Source organism: Poecilia formosa, unplaced genomic scaffold (assembly GCF_000485575.1).
Source record: "Poecilia formosa unplaced genomic scaffold, Poecilia_formosa-5.1.2 Scaffold173, whole genome shotgun sequence".
Classification (NCBI taxonomy): Eukaryota; Metazoa; Chordata; class Actinopteri; order Cyprinodontiformes; family Poeciliidae; genus Poecilia; species Poecilia formosa.
Genome location: NW_006800112.1, coordinates 162575 through 177076, shown reverse-complemented (window position 1 = coordinate 177076; position 14502 = coordinate 162575). Strand labels below are relative to the sequence as shown.

General features: G+C 39.0%; 2 protein-coding genes across 3 annotated transcripts in view; both read left to right on the top strand.

The window, feature by feature from the left end:
* The window catches only part of LOC103147045 (gastrula zinc finger protein XlCGF57.1-like), a 32521-nt gene extending 28627 nt beyond the window's left edge, over nt 1-3894 (top strand). Inside the window, exons 5-6 of the mRNA XM_016678046.1 lie at nt 7-2090; nt 3650-3894. Coding sequence (XP_016533532.1) covers nt 7-1013 — 1007 coding nt within the window. The 3' untranslated portion in view covers nt 1014-2090; nt 3650-3894. The remainder of the gene's footprint in view (nt 1-6; nt 2091-3649) is intronic.
* A 2925-nt stretch (nt 3895-6819) lies between these two features.
* On the top strand, nt 6820-14113 carry LOC103147042 (gastrula zinc finger protein XlCGF57.1-like). 2 transcript variants are annotated; one of them, XM_007565187.2, is made up of 2 exons: nt 6820-7221; nt 11856-14113. In XM_007565187.2, the coding sequence occupies exons 1-2, from the start codon at nt 6993-6995 to the stop codon at nt 13295-13297; spliced, it is 1671 nt and encodes a 556-aa protein (XP_007565249.1). In that variant the 5' UTR covers nt 6820-6992; the 3' UTR covers nt 13298-14113. The 2 variants fall into 2 exon arrangements, with proteins under 2 accessions (XP_007565249.1, XP_007565250.1); XM_007565188.2 differs by having other exon boundaries at nt 6821-7221; nt 11859-14113.
* The last annotated feature ends 389 nt before the right edge of the window (nt 14114-14502 follow it).

The window sequence follows — 14502 nt, the reverse complement described above, 5'->3', positions numbered from 1 at the left end:
TGGCAGGTCATTCAGGAGAAAAGTCTTCCAGCTGCTCGGTTGAGAAGAATCACTCTAGAGGGAAGCGGAATGGGGATTCACAGACCAGATTCAAGCCAGGAAGGAAATACTTTACTTGTAACAATTGTGGTGAAATCTTTAAGAAACTAGCTGCTCTTAAATGTCATATCAGAATCCATTGTGGTGAAAAATCAGTTGTTTGCAAAGATTGTGGTAAAATCTTTCACTCCCGGGATCATTTTAAATCTCACCGGAGACTGCACACTGGAGAAAAACCCTTTGCCTGTGATAAATGTGGTAAAAGATTTAGCCAGAAGCATACCCTTAAAAATCACATGACATGCCACACAGGAGATAAACCATTTCAGTGCGAGTTGTGTGATAAAAAGTTAGTCTCAAATGGAGGTCTGAAGACCCACATGACCATCCATAAAGGAGTAAAACCATTTGTGTGCAGCGACTGTGGCAGATGCTTCAGACTTAAGAGCGATCTAAAAGGCCACATGACAACCCACTTAGACGTAAAATCGTTTGGCTGTGGCTATTGTGGCACTAGTTTTTCTCACAAAAGAAGTCTTCTTCAGCATGTTAGACTCCACACTGGGAAGAACCTATTGTCATGTGATAAATGTGATAAAAAGTTTGTCGGGAAGTATTACCTTCTAAGACATATGCAAGTTCATCTGAAACGGGAAAAAGCCGTGACCGGGAAGGGGAACTTTTCTTGTGAGGAATGTGGGAAGAGGTTTCTCCAGGAGGCACATGTGAAAAGCCACATGGTGATTCACACAGGAGAGAAACCATTTAGCTGTGGTTTTTGTGGCGCCAAATTTACTCACAAGAGAAGTATGCTGCGGCATGTCAGACTCCACACTGGGGAGAATCTTCTGTCATGTGATAAATGTGATAAAAAGTTTGCTCGGAACTATTATCTTCTCAGACATATGCGGGTTCATGCGAAAGAGGAGAAAGTGGTGACTGGTAAGGGGAACTTTGCTTGTAAAGAATGGTGAAGAAGGCGGTATGCAAAAACAATTGCATGGTTGTTCACACGGGAGAGAAAACATTTATCTGTTACCTTTGTTTGAAGAAGTTTGCACGAGTGGAAGACTGGAGGATGAACAAGGCTCACGGTGGGGGTGCATATTTCTACCCAAAACAGGCAGTGGACTTTAAGTTTAATTTAGTCTTTTGTGTATTCTTGCTACTTTTGAATAAATGCAGAAAGTGATCAATTTATTGTTTCTGTAAAGCGTCTGAAGGACAAAATGTGACAAAATTGCGTAAAAGAATTAGCTCCCCAATTTTTAAAGTTTATTTTATGTCAAACATATTTTGTCTTGTTAATTTTTCTTGCGCTAAATGGAGGCCATTTCCCCATAAAGCTTAATTCTTTCCATGCTTGGACACAGCACTCTGTGAATAACCAGCTTCTTCAGCAATGACGTTTTGAGGTTTATGCTCCTTGTGGACGGTTTCGACGTCTGTTTTCTGAACGTCTGTCCAGTCAGCAGTCTTCCTCGTGAATGTGTAGTTCACTAATGCAAACTGAGAGACCATTTAGGGGCTCAAAAAGCCTTAGTGGGTATTTCATGTAATTCATGTGAGATGCCAGGATTTTTTTAATATTGAACTACTTTGCAATTTTCAAATTTTCTGAAACACTAAATTTGGGGTTTTCGTGATCTGTAAGCTCATCACAATTACAAGAAATAAATGGTTGAAATATTTCAGTCTCTGTAAGGACTTTATATAAGTGAGTTTCCCTTCCTGAAATAACTGACTAAAATATTGAACTGTATATCTCCGTTTTCAATCCATCCTCTTTTCAAAACATCTGAATGTTGTATTAACCAACTGACTCCAGCAGATGGCAGCAGTGTGTGGCTGTGCAGACGCCTGACCAAAATCCATATAAGGTCCATAACTATCTAAATCTACCGGAGTGTGAGCTTTTCGATTCACAGCGTAACCCTCTTTTCCATTAAAGCCAGAACATCGGGGCCGTGTGTGGACCAAAATTACGATGGAAAGTTGCAGATTTGGAGAACAATCCAGCTTCGATGACTCTGTGAAGAAAAAGAGGGGAGGTAAATCACTTCATCTTGTCATTATGAAATAATTCTTATTAGAACCAGTTAAAGCATGAAGTAAACAAGTTGATGCTCCTAATATGTACCGAGAGTTCCAACTATAGACATAAACGCCTTGATGTTCTCAGAAACCCCGTTTCAGAAAGCGGCTTAGTGAAAACTCTGAAAAACTAATGACGAGTTTGTTCATACGCTCGATATTTGATTTGAGAAAAAGAGTCAATGTACTTCTGCGAACGATTATTATTTCTCGGAAACAGAATGGTTTGAACAAACTATATCTTTCCCACTTTGTAGCTGAGACTTGGCAATAGGAAAGCGTGTTGTGGAGTGAAAAGTGGCTAATAAAAACAAATCATCACACCGGAATCCGTTTCTGTCTGCTTTATGCTGGCCAACTTTGGAAGGTTCTTAGCGCACCTCCATTTTACACAACTTCCAAATTCAAATAAATTTCACAGAGGACTCATAGACTCAAACATGTCCATATATAGTTCTCAAATAGTCCAGTTCGTCTCAAATAGTCCAAACGCACAAAATTTGTGCGTTTGGTTGACGCACAAATTTTGGCTTGCGCTTAGGGGAGTTTCCAGGAATTGTCCAGCTGGAACATTTCAAGTTATTTCTCTATATCTCTCCAAATCTGAATTCCTTCCTGGTTTTCCAGGTCAGAGAGACTCAGGAGATTTGACACAGTACATTTCTTTTTGATAAAAACATGCCTTTCTGCAAACAGCAGTAAGGCACTAAACCAGACTTTATGAACATTTACTCAGTTCTTGAGTAACCCTTTTACCAAAAACTTTTTTTTTTTTTTTTACTTTTTATTCTTGAGTTATTTCTTGAAATGCTACTTTTTACTTTTGCTTGAGTAAAAGTATATTGAAGTAATGCTGTTACCTGGCCACTCTACCCACCTCTGTTACATCCCTCGGTGTTTATTTAATGCTGGGAATAAACCCAACCTTTCATTTCTGTGCATATTAATAGAGTAGAATGTATATATTTGTATGTGTTAAAACTTTTATTTTAGGTCATTTTTGAACCTGCATTTTTAAAGAGCTCTTCTTCCCTTGCACTCACAGCCGTGCTGCTTCTCCTTGCTCGGTTTAGATGTCAGCCATTATATCATCAACAAACCTCATGGCATTTAGCCGATAGGCTACAAATCTCTATCGTCGGCCATTGTTTCTATATTTTCTACCATATACTGTAGTGTATTCCTAGTTAACACAAATTTCGTGCCAATGGTACAACAGAAAATAATCCGTTGTGACAAAAGAAATGCATTTTATGCTAATGTCAAAATGTGAACCAAGCACATTAAAACCACAATATCTTAACTTTTGGAAACAAATATAGATTTTTTTTTTTCCAAGTCATAGATCATTTTAGTGGCACTTACACTTCCTTTTATATTTTGGCATCTATTAATACGTTAGTCATCAATTATGAGTATACAATAAATTTCAAATAAGTGTCTATTAGACAGTTGTATTCACAATAAACAGACTTTGGTGTAAGATTTAACTAAGATGTTTATGTGTGTCCTGCAGAAGAGCAGCAGCTGCTTGTGGTTAAAGAAGAGGTTCCTGATCTGAGCAGTTCCAGTTTGGACCAGCAGAACTTCACATGTTCCCAGGTGAAGAAGGAAGAGGAGGAACAATGGATCAGTCAGGACGTAGGTCAGCTTACTGTGAAGAAAGAAGATGAAGAGAAACCTGAATTGTCAGAGGTTTATCACATCAAAAGTGAAGACAGCAGAGAGACAGAAGCTCCAACCAGCAGCTCAGCTGCACAGGTGAAGACAGAACCTGATGGAGAGATCAGTGGAGGATCAGAACCCAACAGAGAGCTGGATTCATATCCTAATTTACAGGCAAATATTGAAGAAAGGCATTCATCCTCTTCTGAGACTGAAGTCAGTGATGAGAGCGAAGATGATAATCTATCAGGTTCTGAATCTGAAAATGAAGACAGTGATGAAGATTGGAGGGAACCCAGAACACGTCAGTCTGGTGTAAACAGCAAAGTGGGACGTAAAGCTGCCAAGAAGGCCTTCAGCTGCCCTGACTGTGGTAAACAGTTTGTGAGGAAGCAGATGTTCCAGAAACATATGGCAGGTCATTCAGGAGAAAAGTCTTCCAGCTGCTCGGTTGAGAAGAATCACTCTTGCAGGAAGCAAAACAGTGATACGAAGATGGGATTCGAACCAGGCAGAAAATCCTTTTCTTGTGACGATTGTGGTAAAACATTTCAGAAAGCTTATAGTCTTAAATGTCATATGAAAATCCATCGTGGTGAAAACTTAGTTGTTTGTAAAGATTGTGGTAAAAACTTTCACTCTCAAGAACATTTTAAATATCACCTGACACTCCACACAGGAGAAAGACCCTTTGCCTGTGATAAATGTGGCAAAACATTTAGCCATAAGTGTAGCCTTAAAATGCACATGACTTGCCACTCAGGAGAACAACCATTTCAGTGTGAGCTATGTCATAAAAAGTTTACCTCAAATGGAAGTCTGAAGAACCACATGACCATCCATAAGGGAGAAAAACCATTTGCATGCAGCGTCTGTGGCAGATGTTTCAGACTTAAGAGTGATCTAAAAGGCCACATGATAATCCACTTTGATGTAAAACCGTTTGTCTGTGGGTACTGTGGTGCCAGTTTTACTCGGAAACAAAGTTTTCTTTGGCATGATAGACTTCACACTGGAGAGAAACTCCTGTCATGTGATAAATGTGATAAAAAGTTTGCTCGGAAGTCTCACCTTCAAAGACATGTCCTGATCCATGCGGGAAAGAAGAAACCGATTTCTCAAATCAAAAAGTTTGCTTGTAAGGAATGTGGAAAAAGGTTTCTTGAAAATTATCAAGTAAGACGACACATGGTTATTCACATCGGAGAGAAACCGTTTAGCTGCAATCTTTGTTCAAAGACGTTTGCACGAGCGGAAGGAGTAAAGATGCATAATAAAAGAATTCACTTTAAATAGAGATTTCACACTTAAACTTTATGTTTGGCATAAAGTTCATTTTATGTCAAACATATTTGGAGTTAATTCAGTAATTCTCGTGAGACAACATGAACCTTTAATATTGAACTTCTTTGCAATTTTCTGAGACACTGAATTTTGGATTTTCATGATATGTAAGCTCATCACAATTACAAGAAATAAATGGTTCAAATATTTCACTCTCTGTAAGGAATTCACTTTAGATTCTTGAGTAAGGAATTTAAAGTGCAAGGAATTTACACTTAATTTACACTTGACTCACTTATACCTGAGTAAAGGTATAAGTGAGTTTTCCTTCCTGAAATAACTGATTAATATATTCAACTTCCACTTTAAAAACATCTGAATGTTGTGTTAACCAAATGACTCCAGCAGATGGCAGCAGTGAGACACATGGCAGTGTGTGGTTGTGCAGATGCCTGACCAAAATCCATTTAAGGTCCATAACTAAATCTACCGGAGTGTGAGCTTTTTGATTCACAGTGTAACCCTATTTTCCATTAAACATTAGGGACGTGTGTGGACCAAAATTACGATGGAAATTTGTAGATCTGGAGAACAATCCAGCTTCGTGTCATTTATGGTCACAAGATCATAAATGACGCGAGAGTTTTCTAAGTAACGTAGCACTATATTTAAGTTCAATCATGGTGTTTTTTTTGTTTGTTTGTTTTTTTGTTTAATCGCATAAATTCCCGGCATTTGGGGGTTTAATCTGTCCCACACTGACATCCCTTGCTCACACAATTTGTGGAACATGCAGCAGAGCAGACAAATACAATCTGCATCACCTTGACTGGATTTTTAAAATGAACTCCTGCAGAGCGGCAAAGACATAACAGTGTCCTGCTATAAAGCGATGGTGCGCTGAAATCATTTGATTATCCTGCAGTTCCAAATTCCTGTTGCTGTTGGGGAATATTTCTAATCTATATTTTTACTATTTAAATTTTATATTTTTTAGATATTCCAAATATTTGACAATGTCTTCTATCATGTTTCGTAAATCACATTGCAAATAACAGTGTGTTATACGACTTTGTTATGATGTAAAGCATTTTGAAATGCCTTTTTGCTGAAGTGTCCTCTAATAAAATTTGAACGATTGTTTCATTGATTGCATGTGTAAATCCTTATATTTGCTTATCCTCCTCCCAGTATTTTGTGCTTTCTGAAATATTTGGTACATTCATGGAGGCAAACCCACAAAATTAGTTATTAGTTTCACATCCCGTCTAACATTTGGCATATCTGGTCAAGCCTGATATGAACAGGCTTGAACAGTGTTCACAGACCCAACTGTGAACACTGTACTGGACCGTAACTATATGACAGCTTTAATAATCCGCTCGGTAAGACGTAATTCCTTGATTAATTCTTCAGTTATAACTATGGAGATGGCTGATTATGTTGTAGTATGTATTATTATTATTTGAAACAGTAAACAGACTTTCACAGCACCTCTCAAGTGAAGAAAATAGTGAAACTAAACTTTATTGTATCTCTAAAGGTAAATTAAGGGATTTCTATTTTGACTAGAAGATTTTGTTCAGTATTTGTCTCTGTTACTTATTACTTCAAAAATTAACATATTACTGTATGCGCCATCTATTGGTCAAAATTAATTTAACATTAAATTGAGTCCTGATTTAGGCCGAGTTATATTGTTTTAAGTGGGTAAATATGCCATTCACAATATGGCAACCGCACTGCCGTGCTGTTTTTAAGCAAACTTGTGCTCCGGCGGGGGGAGCTCTTTGGTTACTAGGGTTACACAGAATGAGGCGGCTGTGGAGATGCCTGCTCTAAAACCTCGGGGGGGATGAGGAGGGCAGAAAACGCCAACACAAAGAAAGAGTCCGAGGCCCTGTCGGAGAATGTTTCCAGCTCCTGTAACAGCTCCATGGATCCAGCCTGGCAGAAATGTTAGTGTTCGGCCTGGTTCGTGTGAAACGAGCCTCCGGTTCGTTTTACAGAAAACGGACACCATGAAGGAAGTGGATAATGTCCATCACAACACTGAAAGTCTGTCTTTGGAGGAGAAAGTGCAGATGAAACAGCTCGGTGTCCTCCAGCCGCAGGATGTTGGTAGACCCCAAACAGCTGGTAAGAAGAAGCTCTGATTTCACCAGGAGGTTCTGCCGTTAGCTTGCTGTTGCTCCGAGTATGAATGCGTTAAAGTGGAGCTCCGAGCATTTTCATGAAAACCACTCGGCTCTGCTAGTGTTGACTGAAATGAACAAATGGAGCAATGAACGCATACACAGCGGTTTGAGCCTAAACTCGTCTGTTATATTGATCAGGGTTTTAAAATGTTAACAAATTACGTCATAAACATTCAACAAATTATAACACATCTAGATTTGACCGAACGCAACGTCTAACAGTGTCATTGAATTAGAAACACATGAAGCAAAATGTAGAAATAAAATGGAAAAAAAAAAAATCTATCCTGACTAGACACGGATCATAAGTAGCAGCCAGGTGATGCTAATCAAATGCATTGATTAACTGATTATCAGGAGGTGTAGTAACGTTTTTAGACTGTCAAACAATTTCACTTGAGTCATCTGAATATCATAGGTGAAGATTAAAAGTGAAACCAGATCTTAAAAACTGAAATTATGTGGCAATTTGTATTTGTTTACATTTAAACCTGTTGTGGACTAGCATTATAAATTGAGGTACAATTTCAAAATCTTAAACTAATATTTTGTTGGGCTGGTTTTAGCTTTGGTTACAGCATGCGTTTGCTGTGGTATTGTTTTGATAAGCTTCTGCAATGTCACAAAATTTACTTCCATGCAGTGCTGCATCAATTATTCACTGCGATCTTGTAGAGATTGACCACTGTGCAAATCCTTCTCCAGCACATCCCAAAGATTTTCAGTGGGGTTAAGGTTCAGACTGTGTGGGGGCCGATCCATGTGTGATAATATTGTCTCATGCTCTCTGAACCATTCTTTCGCAACTTTAGTGCAATAAATTCTCGCTTTGTAATCTTGGACTACTGTGGTGCCATCCAGCAGATCATCGCACTGACCCAGCAGGATCGTACAATAGGGCACGAGGCATGATGGGAGCATACTTCATCTGCCTCTCTTCTTAGCCTGATGCACCAATCACTCAGGAACAGGGTAAATCTGGATTAATCAGACCAGGTGGCCTTTTTCCATTGCTCTCGAGTTCAATCTTTATTCTTCCTTCAGCCACTTTCTTAAGCTAGTCTCACTGGTTTGTGGTTTTCTTATAACTACACAGCTGTTCAGTTCCAATCCCTTGAGTTGCCTTCACATTGTGTGTGTGGAAATACTCTTATTTTCATTACTACACATAGCCCTGAGTTTGAATTTGTTTTTTGTTTTTTTTTTATTTGGTGTCACCAAACATTTTGGTGATTGCAATCATTCATGATATATTTCAGACTACATTTCTTTCTTGAAGGCAATGATTCCCCACTAACATTACAGTTTTTTTAGTAATGTGTTGGACAGTTCTTAACTCAATTTTTTTTACTTGTTTGCAGTCTTCTTAGATTTTTTTCTCTGTTTCTGCATGGCAATGATTTGACCAACATCTTTTCCGTGACCGCAGGATGTCTTTCCACATGATTGTTTTAAGAAATGAGAAGCTATTCATTGCATCATTTGGGGTGAAATAACTTGTTGCCAGCTGAAACATATCCACCCATTCAGTAATTATCTAAAAGGAGTCTTATGCCTATTTGTGTAGTTAAATCCAGATGTTTTTAGAATATTTTTGGGGGGAGTTGAAGGGTTTGCCATGCTGCGTATTTACATATTGCCACAAAACATTCAAAAAATTTATAAATCCTGGGCCTTTTCAGCGGTCAGGATAAACGTCCAATAATTTGATTAATACCAGTCAGGAGTTTTTTTCCCAATTTGGATTCATTTTTGCTGAAATACGAGTTAGTGTTTATTTTTTATATATTGTTTTTTTGCCTGGTCTTTCATACTGCTGAAATGATGCGGTAGCAATCAGACTTATGTGTGAACGGGTTATAACCCCAAAGCGACCCACATGCACAGAAGAATGTTGTCACACAGCAGCACACTGCTTACTGAAGTAGCCACTGTCTATGGATCAATTTTAAAGTTTAGAAATGGGAGATCATGACAAGGGAAAGAAATTTTTAAAAAAGCACAACTAATGGAAATGATCTTTTTGTAGAGGTTTGACAGCAGCTTCTGTTGACAAGTCTGTTTGGATGAGTTGTCAAAGTGCGTGTGGTGCACTTCAGTGACACATTCCTCTTTAATAACGTCATCATAATTTTCATTATCAGCCACTATTTACATCTAGATTTACTGAGTCTGCCTTCTTCTGGTGCAGAATTATGATGCATGAAGAAAATGGATATAATTATTTGGTAATAAACGATTGGCTATTTCTTAGATGAGACTGGTCTTATCCAGCAATCTGCAAATGTCAAAAAATCAACCACTGTCACCTTTTGCTCTGCTCTGTGAGAGGGCTGATAGAGCTGCCCACCAGGTCACTTCTGTATGAAACAAGAGTCATTCCAATGTTGCCCACTTTGCAACTGTCGCTGTATGTAGTTATTGTTCAGAGCTCTTTAGCGACTTTCTTTTTATTTTATTATTTTTTTAAGTGATTAGTGACAAATCCAGCAACCTTTTTTCTGTGTTATTGGAGACCTTGTTTTAAATTCTGCCAAATTTGGAATCTTTTTAAAGATCATGATTGACTCAAAATCTGATTTTGTGCACTCCTCATGATTATTATTAGAAATTTTCAAAACTGTAACCCGCAAAATAGATATCAAAGAGGTGTATGTGCATCTGGCAGCTGCAGATTTACTGATTTAAAAAACATCCAATACTAGCACCACCATAAAAACACAGGTTTACAGGCTTTGTTTGGATCTCTTCGTAGAAAAGCTGTTGTTGCTGTCGTACAATCTGGAAAGAGTTATAGGTTTCAATCATTCTGCAGTGTAAAGCAGTAGGTCCTAATTGTTTGCTGAAGCTTGGCCCAAATCGGGTAGTCCAAGAGGACAGTGATCCCAAACACAGCTGAAAATCTGCAGCACAATGGCTACAAAGTCAAAATGTGAATCCATCTGTTCCACAGCTGAAGCTCGCATGAAACTGGGTCAAGGCAAAGCTCCAACAGAATGGCTGAAAATGAAAAGACCGAGTGTGGTGAAATAGCCCACTCAAAGTCCAGACCTCAGCCTGATTGAAATGCCGTGGTGGGACCCAAGTGAGCTGTGCAGAAACCAATGTGTAGGTGGCTATTGAGGTCTGCAAACCTCAATAAACTAAAGGAGAATTAGGCCAAATTCCTCCTTGACGACGTGAGAGACAGAGAAAGTCCAATAGAAACCCAGAGTTGACCAAAACTATTACTGGTATGCACGCTTGTGAATTTAGATGTAAATTCTTTTGCATCTGAGGAATTTAAGCAGTGAAAGAAAATCAAGGCTTCTGCTTAAAAGCATGTGACCATGGAAGAAAAAAAACAAACAATTTCTCCTGACGTGGTGCCACATTTACAAGGAAAAGAAAACATTTGTGGGTGAAGCAGAGGTGAGCATGTGGGCTGCACACATAGAAACTTTTGATGGAGGCTGTGTGATGGTTTTGGGTGCAATCCCCCAGACTGGGGGTGGGGGGAACAGGTCTCACAGTTAACTACCTAATTCAATTCATAAAGACCTCAAGATGAAATTCTGTGGACTAAACTTTGGAGTTTGGTCCAGTCTGGGCACTCTAGGACAAAATGTAGAACAGTTTAAGGGAAAAAAAATAAGAAGCAGAGAGTGTGTTAAGTAGTATTTAAGCGAACTGCAAGATCTAGGAGGCTTGCAGTTGAAGTTAAATTGTTGCTGAGCAGTCCAAAGAAACGGAGAGCTTGTTACGTGCAACTCTTCATCTCGTGCATGTTTCTGTTAAAATCCATAAAAATGCATATGTTTGTGGGCTTTCTTGCCTACAATGTTAACATGTCAAAAGAGTCTGTTGTCGTAGTGCTCAGTATTTCTCCACGTCAACTGTCTGACTGTGGTTGACTTTGACATGAGGCTTTTTTTTTGCCGATAAGCCCTGTGTGGTTTTCTCTAAACATCTTTTTGCAAAGGATATTGTTTAGGAAGTCCTGTGGTTTATCCAGGCCCAACTTTGCAAATGTAAGTCATGTGGACATTTTGTTGTTGAGAGAAGAGGCATACAGAACAGAACATTATAGAATGGTACCTTTAGCTATAAAATAAAAATGTAAATTATTAAAAGGAAAAAAAAAACATGCAGAACACCCACTCCTGTGTGTGGCGCTGCAGTAGCTTTTAATGTTACTAAATGACTTGTGTGCCTTTTTTAATATTAATACTACAATCCCCAAAATGTCCTGTGTGTGCCACAGAGGTGACTTTTATTTGACATTTAATTTCACATGTGCTTAAAGTGTTGAGCTTTGCTTCTTCCACATTCACTGTTTAAGCAGTAATTTATAAAGAGGTTTCTTTGTACATGAAGAGAAGAAAAGATGGCCTCAATTTTATTATGTTCTTTTAATTAATGTCAATAAAAGCTTTGTCCAAGCTTTTAATTTTTGTGCTGTATTCTTGAACAATTCTGTGAGAGTGATCCCTGGAGTAAAAACTTCTATCATCATCTGAGCAGTGTCACTGATTTTTGACTCGCGTTTCTGCAACTGTATTTGTTAAACTGGTCCTTGCATTTCTCTGTGTCCAGCAGATGTTCGGCCCTTGGAGGTGATGAATGAGAAGGTTCCCTGGAGCCCCAGTACGGATCAGCAGAACCCAGAACCCGTTCACATAAAAGAAGAAGAGGAAGAACTCTGGATCAGTCAAGAGGGGGAGTATCATTATGGGTTGGACGAAAACGAGTACAGCCGACTCCCATTAACTGTTATCGTGAAGACTGAAGATGAGGAAGAGGAACCTCAGACTTCACAGCTTCATCAAAGCCAAACTAACGCCAGAGAGTTTGCCAGAGAGGTTGAGCGTCCAACCAGCAGCTTTAAATGGATCAAAAAGGAAACTGATGGAGAGGACTGGGGACGGCTGGAACTGGTTAGGAAACCACGTGTTCCAAGACCAAAGAGTGGCGCGGAGGGTTTAGACACCCCCGAGACTGAATTTAGTGAAGAAGACGATTGGCAGGAACCTTTGTCAGAGACCGACTCGGGGTGTAAGGGAAGCAGAGCAACAGAGTTGGGAGCAGGCAGCGATAACGGATGCAGCGCTGTTAAAAAGCCGTTCAGCTGCCCAGAGTGTGGTAAACAGTTTCTGTACAGGCAGTCTCTGAAGAGACACATGAGACGCAACATAGAAAAAAGCTCCAACTGTTCGGTTAATCTGAAATGTTCCGAAGTGAAGCAAAGTGCAGATTCAAAGACCAAAGTCCACACGGGGAAGAAAAACTTCAGCTGCGATATGTGTGGAAAAACTTTCAGAGATCATTTCAGCCTGAAATCTCACATGAGAGTCCACTCTGAGGAAAAGCCCTTTGGCTGCGAAATTTGTGCCAAGTGCTTCAAGCATGAGCACAACCTGAAGATACATATGAGAATCCACACGGGAGAGATGCCGTTCAGCTGCGAAGTTTGCGGTAAAAGGTTTAAGCATCAGCACAATCTGAAGACGCACATGAGAATCCACACTGGGGAGAAGCCTTTTGTGTGCGACATCTGTGGCAAAAGAGCGAGACACCAGAACAACCTGAAGACGCACATGATAGTCCACAGAGGGGAACGACCCTTCGGTTGTGATCTCTGTGGCAAGAAGTTCAACCGTAAAACGAGTCTTAGGGCGCACATGACGGTTCACACGGGCGAAAAACCGTTTGCTTGTGATATCTGCGGTAAAAGCTACAAGCGCAAAACGCACCTTCGGACTCACATGACCGTCCACAATGAAGAAAAGCCTTTTGGTTGCGACGTCTGCGGTAAGAGGTTCAATCGTAAAACGCATCTCGGGACGCACATGGCGGTCCACACCGGCGAGAAGCCTTACAGCTGTGACTTCTGCGGTAAAAGGTTCACCCGGAAAACGCATCTAGATTCCCACATTACGGTTCACACAGGAGAAAAACCTTTTGGCTGCGCCGTGTGTGGGCAAGAATTCTCCCAGCAGGGAAGTTTAAACAGACACATGACATTACACTTGGGATAAAAGCACATTTAGAGAAAAAACCTGGAGGTAAAACCTAAAGCTAATTTCTTCACCTCCATGACAGAGGTGGCTTGTCTTATTGTATGCCTTTTTTGTAGATTTTGACTTTAATTACTACAAGTATGAGCTTTATAACTCTAACTGTGCGAGAGGATGGAGAAGCTGAGCTAAGATGCATTTACCCTTGGTTGGTACTGTTCAGAAACACCAAGTAAATCATGCTCATTGTTAATGTCGCTCCTGTTTCAAGCAAATTTGTTTTTTTTTGTACAATTTGTAACTCATCTTTGGTAGCGTGACACACATGATGAGTTGGAGTATAGAAATAATTGTTAGCTATCACTTTGAGGTATTTGGTTCTCAAAGCTCTTTAATCTTACCAATGAAGCAATACTTTGCTAAATGACCACCAGCACACCTACTTGACAAATCAAATCAGAAATTGAAACCAAAATTATTGGTTAAAGAACATGAATTTAGCATTTAAAGACTCTAAGACTGAAAGTAAGTTGGAGTAAGGAGACATATTTTTTCTATTTTGGTGGATTTAAGTTTCTGACTCATAAGTTTATGCACTAGTATAGTTTGGCAGATCATGACCAACTGATTATCCAGTTGTAAAAATGACTGAGCCTAACAGTCACTTGTATACATACATAGATGTATTTATATTCCTGGGTTATTATTTTCACATACCTTTTAAATATAAAGCAGAGAAGCAGAATATGACCAAGTGCGTTTATGAAAAAATGTCAGTATATGGATGTCTAAAGCATATAAATAAGTTGTATTTGACTTAAATAAACTTTGTTTTTCTTAAAAAGTTTGTTTTTTTTAAAAACATATACTCTTTGGATGAAATAATTTTGCTTTCTGTATAATGGTAGAATAGATGTAACTTGGGTACAGTCATGGGTAAATGTTTTAAATGTGAAATATTTTATTAGCTTTGCAGCTTCAGATTTTATGCTAACAAATCATATTGCTTTGAGTTTATTGAGTGATCAAATGCAGATTAAGTCTATTTGTAAAGGTTTACTGTAAAAAAAACAAACTATTTTTACACACCACGATCAGTTAATATTTCCTTCAATTCTATTATCAGCATTGGATGTATTCATAAAATAGCCCAGATGAAATCATAACTAATCTAATAATGAGGTTTAACAGGCTTGTTGTATACATGAACCTTTTCAACTCTCATC